A 14,192-nucleotide genomic window follows, 5' to 3' on the forward strand; every position below is an offset into this window, starting at 1 on the left:
AGAGGGAGAGGGAGGGAGGGAGGAGGGAAGGAGGGAAGGAAGGAAGGAGGGAAGGAGGGAAGGAAGGAAGGAGGGAAGGAAGGAAGGAAGGAAGGAAGGAAGGAAGGAAGGAAGGAAGGAGAAGGAAGGAAGGAAGGAAGGAAGGAAGGAAGGAAGGAAGGAAGGAATTCGGATTCTTGGGCCCTTCCTCAGACCTACTGAATTAGAAGCTCTGGGGGTATTTCGATAACAAGTTTGTGTTTCCAGATATGTCTTGCCACAATCACAAATAAGACTAGTTTTCTCAACTAAACTACACAAGCCTTAGCAGGCTCGTGGGGAAACCACTGGAAAGCATTTAATCAGCTCTTTCAAACATGTTGCCCATAGGTTGCAGAACGCAGCTGCCTCTCAGGATTAGAAAGTGGAGCAGCAACTGCGGGCGTCTCTGGGCCGCCCCCCCATCCCCACCCCCCCCCGCCTCGCCCACTCCACCCCACACTGGCGTCGCCACAGTCCCTCCATTCCAGAGGGAATTCCAGAGCGGAATACGGATTCCGATTTTAAAATAAGCGCTTCTAAATATTTCTCCTTGCATCTAAGACGGATGGGGGAAAGAAAGGGAGAGGAGTTGAGGTCTCAAGGTTCAAGGATGCCTGGTCATCTCCAGGTCCCAGGCTGGGTGGCCTCGGTGCACGGAGAGGGCGAGGGGTGTGTTGTGAGCCTTGGCAAGGCGCTGCTCTTCCTCGCGCCTCGGTCTGTGGTCTGTGAAATGGGGTTGGCAGTGCCTTTGCAGGGACGCGGCGAACTCAAGCACCAGCAAGCCGACTCGAACTCAAAGGGCTTCAGGGTGTAGACGACCACCGCTCACTGAGGGGCTCCGGGTCGGCCCGCTCCGGAGCCGGGAGAGTAACCGCGTGCAGGGAAAGGCGCACGGTAGACTTGGTGCCTCCCTTCCCTCCACCGGACGGGTGACTGACTAGAGGTGAGGTCCTCATCTCCAGGCTGCGCAGCTGAGTTCTGGAAGGTACTGTCCTGGGGGTGTGAGTGTGTGGGCCCTCAGGAAAGGTGGGAGGGGCGGATGCCGTGGTGTACCCGAGCTTGCGGGGTGCGGTGGGCAAGTTCCCTAGGACCCTCGCTGGCGCCGCTTGTCGACAACGGGAAACACTGGGCGCCGCAAGTGGTGGTAACTTGGCCCGGGAAGAAAACACATCCCTTTCCCAAACCGGATTCCTCTGAGCAAAGCCACATGGTGTCATCCCCATTTTACAGCTGCGTAAAGAGAGGCCCAGGACACCAACAGCCAGCCGTGGCCGGAGCCCTTTCACTGACCCAGAACACTGGCCCTCGGAAACCTGGAGAACTGCGAGGGCTTTTAATGCGGCTGAGAAGAAAGTGAAGACCCCGACTCCTCCTCTCTCCTTCGAAAGAGCCCACACAGGTATGAAGACCAGCGCCTCGGACGCTCCAGGGTAGGGGTGCCGACGCCCCCTCCCTCTCAGAATCACGCCTTGCTGACGCTCAGTCCTGCCCAGTGTCCACCCCCCACCCCGCCCCCAGTTTCCTTTCTGGCTCCTCCTGTCCCCAAAGCGAACTAAGCTAGCGGCAGCTTCTCCATCCCGGAGGAGACTCCAAACTCCTAGGTTTCCCACCTTGGAGAGTACTGCTCTGGAATGCGCAGGGGAGCGGCAGCTGGAAAGGGTTGGGCGGAAGCTTCTCGGACCCAGAGGGGCGCGGACACCGGGCACTGCGCCTGGGAGGGATTAACTCCACCCCACTGGACCACCTCCCCCTCTCTCCCAGGAGCCACTTCAACCGGTTGTCGCCCCAGTGGCCGCCCTCTGAGCACGTGTTGCTGCCAGTCTGCGTCAGCGTTGGGTAAATACATGACTGGCCGACGCCGCCGGGCGGGGCTATTTAAGAGACAGCCGCCCGCTGGTCCTCCCTGAACTTGGCTCAGCTGCCGGGCTGCTCCGGTTGGAAACGCCAAGCCAGCTGCGTCCTAATCCAAAAGGTAGGTCCCTCGGTTCGTCAGCGGGGGATCCAAGTGTCGTGTGTCTTTGAAGGATGCTGTCTTCAGCTTTGTGCCCATTTCCATTATGTTTTTCTACTTTCTGTGTCTTCCCTCCGAGAGCTCGAAAGACATTTCTTTAAGTCAGAAATAACGGCTCTGGGTCTAAAAGTGAGGTCCGGGTGGGTAGAGCTGCTTTAGAGCCTTTCATACGCCCGCATCATTAAGGGATGAACTACCCATTTGCTAAGATTCACATGCAGATCGAGATTTGCTAGCTGTTACACAGCGGTGCGGGGGACTTTGCAATCTTTTCTAATAAAATACTAGAGGGTTTTAAGATTTAAATTCATTTTCTAAATACTGCAGAAAATTTCGAGGCTTTACGGATAGAAACTTGAGGGTGTTTTATCCACTAGCGATCTAAAATGCACGGGGCTTTCGAAGCCTGAGCGCTGGGCACATATTTCCGATTTTAAAACCTGCCTATGTTTTGCGTAGTGGCTTATTGCCATTTCCCACGTACACTTTGAGAAAACTTTATAAATACGGCTTTATTTATTGCTCCTACATTTTAAATGTGCTTCTCTTTTTCATCATTTACTGTATTTCCATACTGAAAGCTTGTTAGCTATCTGGAAAGGTGCTTTCCCCGGGGTTCTCATTTCTCCCACGGAGTCTTCCCTTTAGGATGTTTTTTTCACACTATTTTTAGTCTCGTGGGGTTTTATTTTTCTTCTTTCGGTTAGAAGAGAGGCACTCTGCAAACACTTCCTCAAACTTTAGGAAAGCAGAAAACATTCCTTCTGCTCAACACGGCAGAAAACAGGGTCTCTGCCCCTTGGCACTGGGTGAGGAGTTCCCAAAGACCAGCCAGGTGCGCCCGGGGGCGCGCGCCATGGCACTCGGCTGGGGTCAACGCTTGGCGAGCCCTCGTGCTTGCGGCGGCCTGGCGGGTCGGGAGCACCTGTGTTTGTCCTAAGCCCGCTTCTGGGTGCCCGGCCCGCCGCAGGAGCTCTGTTGCCCGGCCTTTCAGTTAATGCGCCCTCCTCCTTTGCTCCCCACAGCCATGAACAGCGGCGTGTGCCTGTGCGTGCTGATGGCGGTACTGGCGGCTGGCGCCCTGACGCAGCCGGTGCCTCCCGCAGATCCCGCGGGCTCCGGGCTGCAGCGGGCAGAGGAGGCGCCCGGTAGGCAGCTGAGGGTAGCGCAGAGAACGGACGGCGAGTCCCGAGCGCACCTGGGCGCGCTGCTGGCGAGATACATCCAGCAGGCCCGGAAAGGTAAGAATGCTGCCTCCCCATCCCTCACTTCTGCCCTTGTTCCCAGGCTCCCAGATGCTGACCCTCTTCTCTAGCGCTGGCCTGATGGAGATGACCTCTCTCGGTAGGAAACAAGCAACATGGTTTCTGGCCGTCCTTTGTAGCAATCTGAGAAGGGGTATGGAGAACTTAATTTATAAGTAAGGGGAACCTTCTTGAAAAGCTTTCTTTGAACTAATTTTTAGCAGTGTTGCTGATTAAGTTCAACACCATTTCACCAAGCCATTAAAAGATAATTATTGAACCCCAGGAAAGGGTTCCTACATACACTGAACACTCTCTACTGAAAACGCAAAAGACCTGGAGCCACCCAGACACCAACCCTTGGAAATCCTCTAGCAGGAAGGGGTCGATGCTGAGAATGCCTGAGATCTGGCTACAACCGTTTAAAAAAGCAGTGACAATGTGTCCATTTCCACCAAAGTATGTAACAGAAGGAAAGAATCAGCAGCAGTTTTGTGTTCGCCTTGCAATGACTTACAAATGATTACCCAACAAGAGAGGTATTTGTTTTTACTTTACTGTTGCAGAGATGGTCACAGTCGTAGCAAGAGCTGAGCATGTTTTCTCAGCATGAAAGTCTTCCTCCAGGAGTAAGGTGATTCAACAGCTCACTAGCCGAGTGGCATGCAGGCAGTTCTGACCTGAGGCTAGCTTTCCCCTAAGCTCCTTCCAATTCTTTGTGTGATTCAGAGGGAGGCCCATTCATCTCTTGTGACCCATAGGAACCATGCTTTGGATTGGGGCAGCTTTTTTCTGCCAACTTTATCCCCAGTGACACTAATGATGAACACTGGCTGTGGAGCAGTGTGCTAAACAGTACAAACACAGCTGGACATTAAAAGAATTCAGCAGGCCAGGAGCAGTGGTTCACACCTGTAATCCCAGCACTTTGGGAGGCTGAGGCAGGTGGATCACATGAGGTCAGGAGTTCGAGACCAGCCTGACCAACATGGTGAAACCCCATCTCTACTAAAAATACAAAATTAGCTGGGCATGTTGGCACATGCTTTAATCCCAGCTACACGGGAGGCTGAAGCAGGAGAGTAGTTTGAACTCGGGAGGCGGAGGTTGCAGTGAGCCGAGATTGCGCCATTGCACTCTGGCCTGAGCAACAAGAGTGAAACTGTCTCAAAAAAAAAAAAAAAAAGAATTTAGCAAACACTGCTGGAAGGGATGTGGGAGGTGTGTTGCCTTTTCCATGAAGCTCTCTTACCCAACTGGTGTTCCAGGGCCTAGATTTGAACCTTAGCCCGTAACTTGACCAGAGAGGGATAAGATGAAGAGCTTTGGCTCTGCAGAGTTCTTCTGCGGGTTCACATGAAGGGAAGCCTGGAAGTCTGACCCAGAGGCTTCAGAAGGAAAGAACAAATCAGTGATTTGTTGTATTTCTTCCAGTCTTTGGGAAATTGCCCCACCCATCACCTTCTGTTTTGCTTTCCTGCTAATTAAATTGAAAAAGATAGAAATACTTACCAGATGGAGAGAGAAAGTCGGAAAGCTTTTGAGTTCCTGCTGATTCTCTGCCTGAAAATAATTTAGTATTTGTCCCCAGATACAGGCTGAATTTCAGCCAGACCAGTCTGAAATATCCTAGGCTTTTCATTTAACTGTGGACCTGGAACTCCCCTCCTCCAATTTAGGAAAGACCCTTGTTTTTCTTCTACGTAGGCTGAGGATATTTGCAAAAAGGCCTGAAATGTGCCGAATTGACTCTTGGTTCCAAAATTGCTCTAGGAAAAAAAAAAAAAGAAAGAAAAAAAAAGCTCATTACCAAATTATTTCCTAGAACCAATACTAGACAATGGCTCTTATAGCACAAACCTTAGCTGGAAAGTTCTTTCTAGTCCCTCTTCTCAGCCCCCCTCTCCCTTTGCCTTCAGCCAATTGTGCCAAACAAACCCAGGAGGGAATAGCAATCACTTGGAAATTCAGATGCCAACACCTAGGATCAACGCTAGCTAAAAAACAAGTAAACTCTTCTATGTGACAAACATGAACTAGGACTAAATACTTACACATATAGATACTGCACAGTTTCTTTGAATATTTTACATATTTTGAGATCATATCAGATTTTTGCTCCACTGTAGTATATATTATGCTTAAAAGTCCTAAACAAGACAATGCATTCTTTGAGCAGTGCTTTAGAGTTTATCATTAGGAAATATCTGCAGCACTTTCAATGGCCCAAGAAGAGACAATTCTATTGGAGGGCAGTGGGTAAAGACATCTAGAGGCATTTAGTGTACACCTCCCCCATGCCCAGCAAAGCTTCAATGCTACATCTATATTGTCTCTCTCAGTACAACAGCCCTGCACAGTGAGTATTATTATACCCATTTTGCCAATGTGGAAGCTGGGGCTCTAGAAGCCTGAGTAACCTACATGCGGTTGCGTTTCTACGCAACAGCAGGGCTGAGACTCTATCTAGTCCTGCTCCCCCCGGGAGGGCCTGGAAGCCATTCAGCTTCTTAGCTGTACTGCCTATTCCACATTTTAAAGTTTAAAAGAGCTAAACCCTTCAGTTGTAGCAAGAGCTGAGAAAGTCACTGTTTTCTCAGCACCAAAGTCTTTCTCCAGGAATAAGGTGATTCAGCAGCTCACTAGCTGAGCGACATGCAGACATCCTGAGGCTAGCTTTCCAATAAGCCCCTTCCAATTCCTTGTGTGATCCAGAGGGAGGCCCGTCCATCTCTTGTGGCCCATAGGAATCAGGCTTTGATCAATTCCATACATCAGATGTAAGCCCCTACTCTATGTCAGCACTGGGAAAGCGAGTGAGGACCCTGGTAAATACACATGACACGAGGACAGAACTGTACGTGGAACGGGGAAGTCAGGGTGTGTGATAAATGCAGCTTCCATGACAGAACATGGTGCCCCCACCATTCACTGAGGCTGCTTGCTCATATTGAAGCTGTCACTTTGCTTCCATTAGATGGAAATTTGGGTTGTGCCCAGGCCTTAGAGTGGGCACTCATCATCACAGCAGGCAGGAGGATGGGTCATTTTTCCATGTGACCATGTACAGGTAACTGGGTCTATAGGTTTTCCTGAATTCAAGGGTAATATTTCACCTGAATGATGAACAATTAAATAGCAGGGGCTATTTTTCTTCTACGTAGGCTGAGGATATCTGCAAAAACGCCTGAAATGTGCTGAATTGACTGTTGGTTCCAAAACTGGGAAGGGTTGGGGTTGGGGAGAGAAAGGGTGGGGACGTTGTTCTGTGTTGTTTCTGTTTTTAATTAAACTTGCTTAATTTCATTACCCAGGGTAACTGCCTTTGCATTTTCATTTATCAACACATAAGCCATAGTCTGACTCTACTCAGCCTATGGGCAGGAGCTGGCAAGGGCAGCCTCATGCAGAAGGGATATAGACCAGCATGACAGGAGGTGGGGACACAGTGGCCCCCAACACAGTGGGAGTCATTGAGTGGTCCTCTACTCCTCTACCCTTGAATTGGCCTGGGCTTTGTCCATTGAAGTCCCTGAAGGGCCTTTCTTAAGACTGAGCTTGCACAGGAGAAGGTGTTCTACTGATTTCGTACCCCAGGAGGCTTCCGTCTATGAACTTTGAGCTAGGACTATGTCTCATGTCTCCAAATAAACTGCCTCTTCATGTCCCTGCTCACTCAGTGTGAGCTCTACAAAAGGATCACACTGTTCCTGAAGACTTAACTTCCATCCCAATGGGACGATTTCAGGTTCAGTTATTGCATTTTGGTCAAAATGACTGATTTAAATCACCTTTGTTATCACCTCTCTCCCCCCCTTCTTTGAGTATTACTGAGGTGCCAAGATTTTAATCCGACAGTCTTTTTCTGAATATCATTTTTAATTGATATTGATTTATCATTAAAAATAAAATGATCATCAATTCAAAACACTTACTGATAAATGACAAAAGCTTTCTGAATATAACTTTCAAATTCATATTTCTAAAAGAGTATATAGCAAAGGGGCTTTATCTATTTTTTATTATACTTTAAGTTCTGGGATACATGTGCAGAACATGCATGTTTGTTACATAGGTATACACATGCCATGGTGGTTTGCTGCACCCGTCAACCCGTCATCTACATTAGGTATTTCTCCTAATGCTATCCCTCCCCTAACCCCCACCCCCTGATAGGCCCTAGTGTGTGATGTTCCCCTTCCTGTGTCCATGTATTCTCATTGTTCAACTTCCACTTATGAGTGAGAACATGCGGTGTTTGGTTTTCTGTTCCTGTGTTAGTTTGCTGAGAATGATGGTTTCCAGCTTCATCCATGTCCCTGCAAAGGACATGAACGCATCCTTTTTATGGCTGCATAGTACTCCGTGGTGTAAATGTGCCACATTTTCTTTATCCAGTCTATCATTGATGGGCATTTGGATTGGTTCCCAGTCTTTGCTGTTGTGAATAGTGCTGCAGTAAACATACGTGTGCATGTGTCTTTATAGCAGAATGGTTTATAATCCTTTGGGTATATACCCAGTAATGGGATTGCTGGGTCAAATGGTATTTCTGGTTCTAGATCTTTGAGGGATTGCCACACTGTCTTCCACAATGGTTCAACTAATTTACACTCCCACAAACGATTTTATTTTTTTAACCATTCCAACCTCAAGATATAATTGTGCTACCTTAATAACAAGAGCTCTCCAGGAGTCAGGAATGTTGATGGATATTAAGGGATGAATTTAGGAACAAATAAGTACTGGAAAAATCTTTGGTTGGTTTCTGCTGATGCCATCTACAAAAGGAAAACACCCACCTACCAAAAGAAAGCAAAAGGTAGGGAGACTAAGAAAAATCTAGGCAAGTCCCCAGACTGCAAGGCTGGAGAAAATGAATCCACCTAAATACTTGCAGAACGCAAAGCACACCCCTAACTTGTAAATATTGTCATCTCTCCAGTTACACAGACATCGGTCCTTCTCCTCTCTTAGATTTTGGTCCATCAATTCCACTACTTTGATAGCTCTTTGATACCTTTAAGGTGGTGTCTATTATATTGTGTCTGGCTTTTTCCGTTGCTCTCCTTCACAAATTGAACTAGGGATGCTTTTAGATGTAATGTCCCTGTTTCCTTCCTCCCTGCTCCTTGTAGCTCCTTCTGGACGAATGTCCATCGTTAAGAACCTGCAGAACCTGGACCCCAGCCACAGGATAAGTGACCGGGACTACATGGGCTGGATGGATTTTGGCCGTCGCAGTGCCGAGGAGTATGAGTACCCCTCCTAGAGGACCCAGCCTCCACCAGCCCAACGGGAAGCAACCTCCCAACCCAGAGGAGGCAGAATAAGAAAACAATCACACTCATAACTCATTGTCTGTGGAGTTTGACATTGTATGTATCTATTTATTAAGTTCTCAATGTGAAAAATGTGTCTGTAAGATTGTCCAGTGCAACCACACACCTCACCAGAATTGTGCAAATGGAAGACAAAATGTTTTCTTCATCTGTGACTCCTGGTCTGAAAATGTTGTTATGCTATTAAAGTGATTTCACTCTGCCCTGTCATTCCCTGAGTCTACTGAGGGCAAAGGGCTCCATTTGGTCCTCAGAACGTGCAAGGAGGGAAGCCTGATAGATGCTACACCAGGACAAATCCTTGTAGTAGATGTCCCCAGAAAGGGCTTGGGAAATGCAGCTCAGGCCTGGAGCTAACTTTGCTACAGGCCAGGTGGACAGTGAAAGGGCCATCTGTGGGCAACTCCAGAGCCCAGCCCTGGCCACTCTGATCCCTGAGCTTATTTGCCAATCCTACTCCCACCAGGGTTTCCTTGGGGTTCTCTTGGCCTTTAAACAAGTTACAGGCAGTAACTGGCCATGGTTGTGCATACATTTGATCACTCCATGGCTCTGTGGCACAGAACCACAGAAGTTATCATCCTTTCTTTACAGATGAGGAAACATGCTCTGAAGAGTGAAAGTGACTGGCCCTTATGCCCCAGCTAAGGAGATTCACAAACTGGAGGGCTTAATGTTCCAAGGCTATCGGGACCTTCATCACTCTAGCACTTCTCCAACTGAGTGCACAGCAATCACCCGGGGAATCTTGTTAAACTGCACGTTCTGATTCAGCAAGTCTGGGCAGGAGCCTGAGCAAGCTCCCAGGTGATGTCAATGCTGCTGGTTGCAGACCGCACTTGGAGCTGCAATCGTGCAGAGAAGAGCCTATAATCGCTTTTCCTTGAGCCCCGCCATGTTTTGGAGTTGATGGGACTCCAAAGTGCTGGGGAGACTCTGGTAGTTATACAGAGCAGAAGCCAATCTGTCTGTTGGTTCTCTGTAGAAATCAGTGAGGGGAACTAGTCCAAGGCGACACCCAGAGATGATCCAGTACCCACCACCCACAGTACAATCTTCCCATGCCTCCTGCTGAGGCCTCCAAGACCCTCCAATCCTTGTCCAGCAGAAGCCCCAGTTGCCTAGTGCAACAGAAACTGGCAGCCTCCAAGGGAAATACATTGAAAACAATACTGGCAAATCTAAAACCTTACCCAGCCCAGCACCACTTGCTACGTGCACTCAGTGCCACCTTCCTTAGTGTTGGGGACAGGACACTAGGAGGGAGCCCCAGGAAGACTTGGTCAGTACAATTCTTTCACTTGAGCTGAAGTTGGGATTCAGTGTAAAACTTACTCCAAATAGGGAACACTATATTAGTCCCTCCCGAGGTACCACCTCATTCAGTCCCTGCACTTGGTCTCCAAGGCTGCCTCATATCTTAGGTATCCAACCCCCATTCAGTCTAAAATATCCAGATGCCTAGGTTTTTAGTGCCACCTCCCCTTGCAAAAATCACTAGTTTTATGGGTGTGTAGGAGTTATGTGCCCGTGTGTGTGTGTGTGTGTATGTGCTGTTTGTGTATTGGGGATGGGGGATGAGTGAAGGACTTGGAATTTAATACAGAATCAGCAGTGGGGAATGGATGGTGAAAGTCTGATCTAAATTACTGATTTATGAATCATCAAGGAAGTGGGTGTTAAAATACCATTTTCAAAGGTAAAGTCATGACTCATACAACACAAAATGAACATATGTCAAAGATATCATTTAACTCATCAATTAATAAAGGAACCAGTAAGATGTCACAATCATTTCAAAGCAGAATCTGAAGGATAGACATGTGTAGACAGCCAGGAATGCTAACAGAGAGAAAACTGGTTCATATCCATAGGTCAAGAAAATACACTGTTTGGAATAATCTGTTATCCATAACAGAAGTTACTTGTATCATTAGAGGACAATATTCACTATGTTTCTTTAGGTTTTGGGTTTTTTTGTTTTTGTTTTTTGAGACAGGGTCTCAGCTCTGTTGCCCAGGCTAGAGTGCAGTGGCACAATCACAGCTCACCGCAGCCTCAACCTCCTAGGCTCAAGCAATCCTCCCACTTCAGCCTCCCAAGTAGCTGACATTACAGGTGTGTGCACCACTCCCAGCTAATTTTTGTACTTTTTAGATAGATGGGGTTTTGCCATGTTGCTCAGGCTGGTCTCAGACTCCTGAGCTCAAGTAATCCACCTGCCTCTGCCTCCCAAAGTGCTGGGATTACAGGCATGAGCCACCACACTTATGTTTTGATAGGCAAGAATTGTTTGCATTTCTATCAGTTTTCCAGGGATTATAAGTCACCCAGTCAAAGACACAGACCTCAGCAGCATCAGATAAATGCCCAGTGTTCCACTGAAATGACACTCAGTCATCCCCTTTGCCCACTTCCAAGCCTTTCACAACTTCTTCTAATGCAGGAAAGGGAAAGGAAAGAACATTCCTGGCCTCCTCTTGGGTGCTGTACAAAGAGCCTCACAAGCATCAACCTAGGAGACAGTCCCAATCCTGCAAGGTAATCATGATTCCACTCCTGCAAGAGGAAACAGGAGCTCAGAGAGGTTAAGTGGCTTGGAGGTGCACACACTGCCCACAAATGGCAGTGCCAGGATATAAGCAGCTGGTTCTGGAACTTCTCTATGAAAGGACTTAGAGCCACCATCTGGCAGAGAAGGGCCTCTGAGCCTTGTCTGGAAGCTGCACCTACACAATGAAGGTGCGGAATCAGCATGTGTGATCATGTGTGGAGTCTTGGAGGGGGCCTGATGGAGCTCCCTGGGCAGGCGAGGCAGAGAGCCTAAAGACCTGTTCCCCTAATGCTTTCAGTGCCATGCTGGATTTAGGACAGCACCTTCTAACCGCAGGGGCCCTGCTCTTATCTCTATGCCACCTGCGGTTGCAGGGTCCCTGGAACCAGGACATGCAACTCAGGCCTTCCTCAGCCCTTTCTCAGGGGTCCACATCAGGCTCCTGCAACTAAGCTGAGCAACTCTTACAGAGAAGCCAGCCACTCCTAAGCTCCACTTTAAAGAGGCCTGAACTCACACAACCACAAAGCCATGCCCGCTGTCCTGTCCTCCTCCTCCTCCTCTACCCAGCTGTGTGATCCTGGGCAGGATCACGCCCAACCTTTTCCCCCTCCATCCCTCTTCCCCTCGCTAACCCTTCTTTTCCTGCTAGCTGTCCTGGAATCCCTCGGGCTTGCAGGAACTCCACCCAGGCCATATCCCTCTACAGCTATTCCTGCTGTTTGTGCCCTCAGCTCTGCCAATTAAGACTGCTCAGAAGCTTCCTTTTTGTTGACCCACTGGAATTTAAAAGCTGAAGAGAGCAATGGCTATCACTGTAGCTCAGCCCACACCCTACCCTACCTCCACTCCCATTTTTCAGATAATAAACTTGCCCAAGATCACACAATGAATTAGTGACGGAACCTGCAGCTCTCTCTGGAATTAACTCCTTGCCAGGCTGAGACATGAAGAATTGCCTGGTAGTCCCTGCATTTGCTGATACCTCTGGACCTTTGGCTTAGGAGATCTGACCTGCCCTGACCTGCAATTACTAACATCTCCATATGACCAGCAGCCAGAGGGTGGACAGGATTCACTCTCCCAAGATTTGCTTCACCAAAACCAGGCTGTAAGACAAATGAGGGAATCTTTACTTAATTTGTCAGCAACCTACTGAACCCAAATGGCAATCTTTGCTCTCAGGCTCAGCCAAACCCACGTATAAGGAAAGTAAAATGGAAGAAAGACAGTATATGTTCATTCTTACTTTTAACATGTAACCACAAAAAAATGCCCCCAACTTTTTTTGTTGACTCTGCTTTGAAGAGCCAAAGGAAAGAATCCTGATCACTTTGCTAGATTTCCAGGGACTGTGAATATTTTTTTCCAGCATCTTCAAATTATGGCTAGTCCTGAAGATAAATAAAGCAGAAGTCAAGCAGAAAGAGAGAAAATCGTTGCCTCACTAATTTCCCCTGGGTTCTAGGTTCTGAAAACATCTCTCACCAGATATTAAAATGATCTGTTTGTGTCTGTCTCCTGCTCTGATCTCTATCTTCCCACAGAACCAGGATCAGGGGGTCCCAGATGAGAGAGCACCTGCCCCGGACTCCCCACCATCTCCAAGGCCCACACTGGACAGACCTCCCCCAGACAGCCTCATCATCACGCCTACCTCTCCGACTTCATCTCATCACCGCCCTCTTCACTCATTTCACTCCAGCCTCACTGCATTCTTTGCTATTCCTTGAAAACACTGAACTCACTCCTAACTCAGAGCCTTTGCACCGCTGCTCCATCTGCCCGGCTCACTCTCCCTCCCAAAAACATGGCTGGACCTCAGCTCATTCAGCTCCAAAATTACCTGCTCAAAGAGGCTATCCTGACCATCCTCTCTAAAAAGGTTCCTCTGAACTGGGCACAATGGCCCATGCCTATAGTCCCAGCTATTTGAGAGACTCAGGTGGGAGGATCGCTTGAGCCAAGAAGTTGAAGTCCAGCCTGGGCAACATAGCAAGACATTCTTTCTAAAAAAAAAATTATTTTAAGAAAAAAAAATTTCCTCCATTACCCTCTCTCCCCTTCCCTGCTTTACTTTTCTTCGCATGTTTATCATCTCTTGGAATTACATTATATATGTATCTATTCATTGAATCTGTCTCACCAATGAATACAGAACACCAAAGTTCTGTCAACTCTATTAGGACAGGGATTTTCGTCTGCTGTGTTTATTGCTATATTCCTAACACCTAATACAGGGTTGGCACATAGTAGATACTCAGCAAATACTCACTTAATTCGTTAGTTCATTAATTAATCAATTAGGGAAAAATCTGTCAGGAGCCCTGCTACTCAGGTCACAGATTGGTTTTAGAAGCAGTTTCATCAGACCATTTGTTTTAAAAATCAGAGAAGTAAAGCAGGCTCAGTGACATGGCCAAGTCCCCCCAAGATAGGCATAAATTGGAAAACAGAGAACTCACACAAAAAGATGGCTGGCAGCATGCACAGCATCCATGGAGAGTGGTGGTATGTGCTAAAGTACACCCACCCCAAACACACGTGCACACTCACACACATGCACATCCAGCCCTATTTCTTTTGCTGCAGTTAAAATCCAGAATGGTGGCCAGCGCAGTGGCTCATGCCTGTAATCCCAGCACTTTGGGAGGCCAAGGTGGGTGGATCACCTGAGGTCGGGAGTTTGAAACCAGCCTGACCAACATAGAGAAACCCCATCTCTACTAAAAATACAAAATTAGCTGGGTTTGGTGGCGCATGCCTGTAATCCCAGCTACTCGGGAGGCTGAGGCAGGAGAATCACTTGAACCTGGAAGTTGAAGGTTGCAGCGAGCCGAGATTGCACCATTGCACTCCAGCCTGGGCAACAAGAGTGAAACTCCATCTAAAAAAAAAAAATCCAGAAAGCCTTGACAATCTCAAAGAAGGAAAAAGAGAAGCATTGATGATGTTCATTGCACTTACTCAGAATATTAGAGAAGTGGAAACAACCTAAGTGTTCCGCAGTGAGGGGTAGC

General features: G+C 48.0%; 1 protein-coding gene across 1 annotated transcript; it reads left to right on the top strand.

The window, feature by feature from the left end:
- Window positions 1–1,334: 1,334 nt before the first annotated feature.
- CCK (cholecystokinin) lies at window positions 1,335–8,828 on the top strand. The gene is made up of 4 exons (XM_032161958.2): window positions 1,335–1,420; window positions 1,783–1,993; window positions 3,058–3,273; window positions 8,415–8,828. Exons 3-4 carry the CDS (start codon window positions 3,060–3,062, stop codon window positions 8,546–8,548), a joined length of 348 nt encoding a protein of 115 aa, XP_032017849.1. The 5' UTR covers window positions 1,335–1,420; window positions 1,783–1,993; window positions 3,058–3,059; the 3' UTR covers window positions 8,549–8,828.
- Window positions 8,829–14,192: the final 5,364 nt, after the last annotated feature.

Source organism: Hylobates moloch, unplaced genomic scaffold (genome assembly GCF_009828535.3).
Source record: "Hylobates moloch isolate HMO894 unplaced genomic scaffold, HMol_V3 SCAFFOLD_8, whole genome shotgun sequence".
NCBI lineage: Eukaryota > Metazoa > Chordata > Mammalia > Primates > Hylobatidae > Hylobates > Hylobates moloch.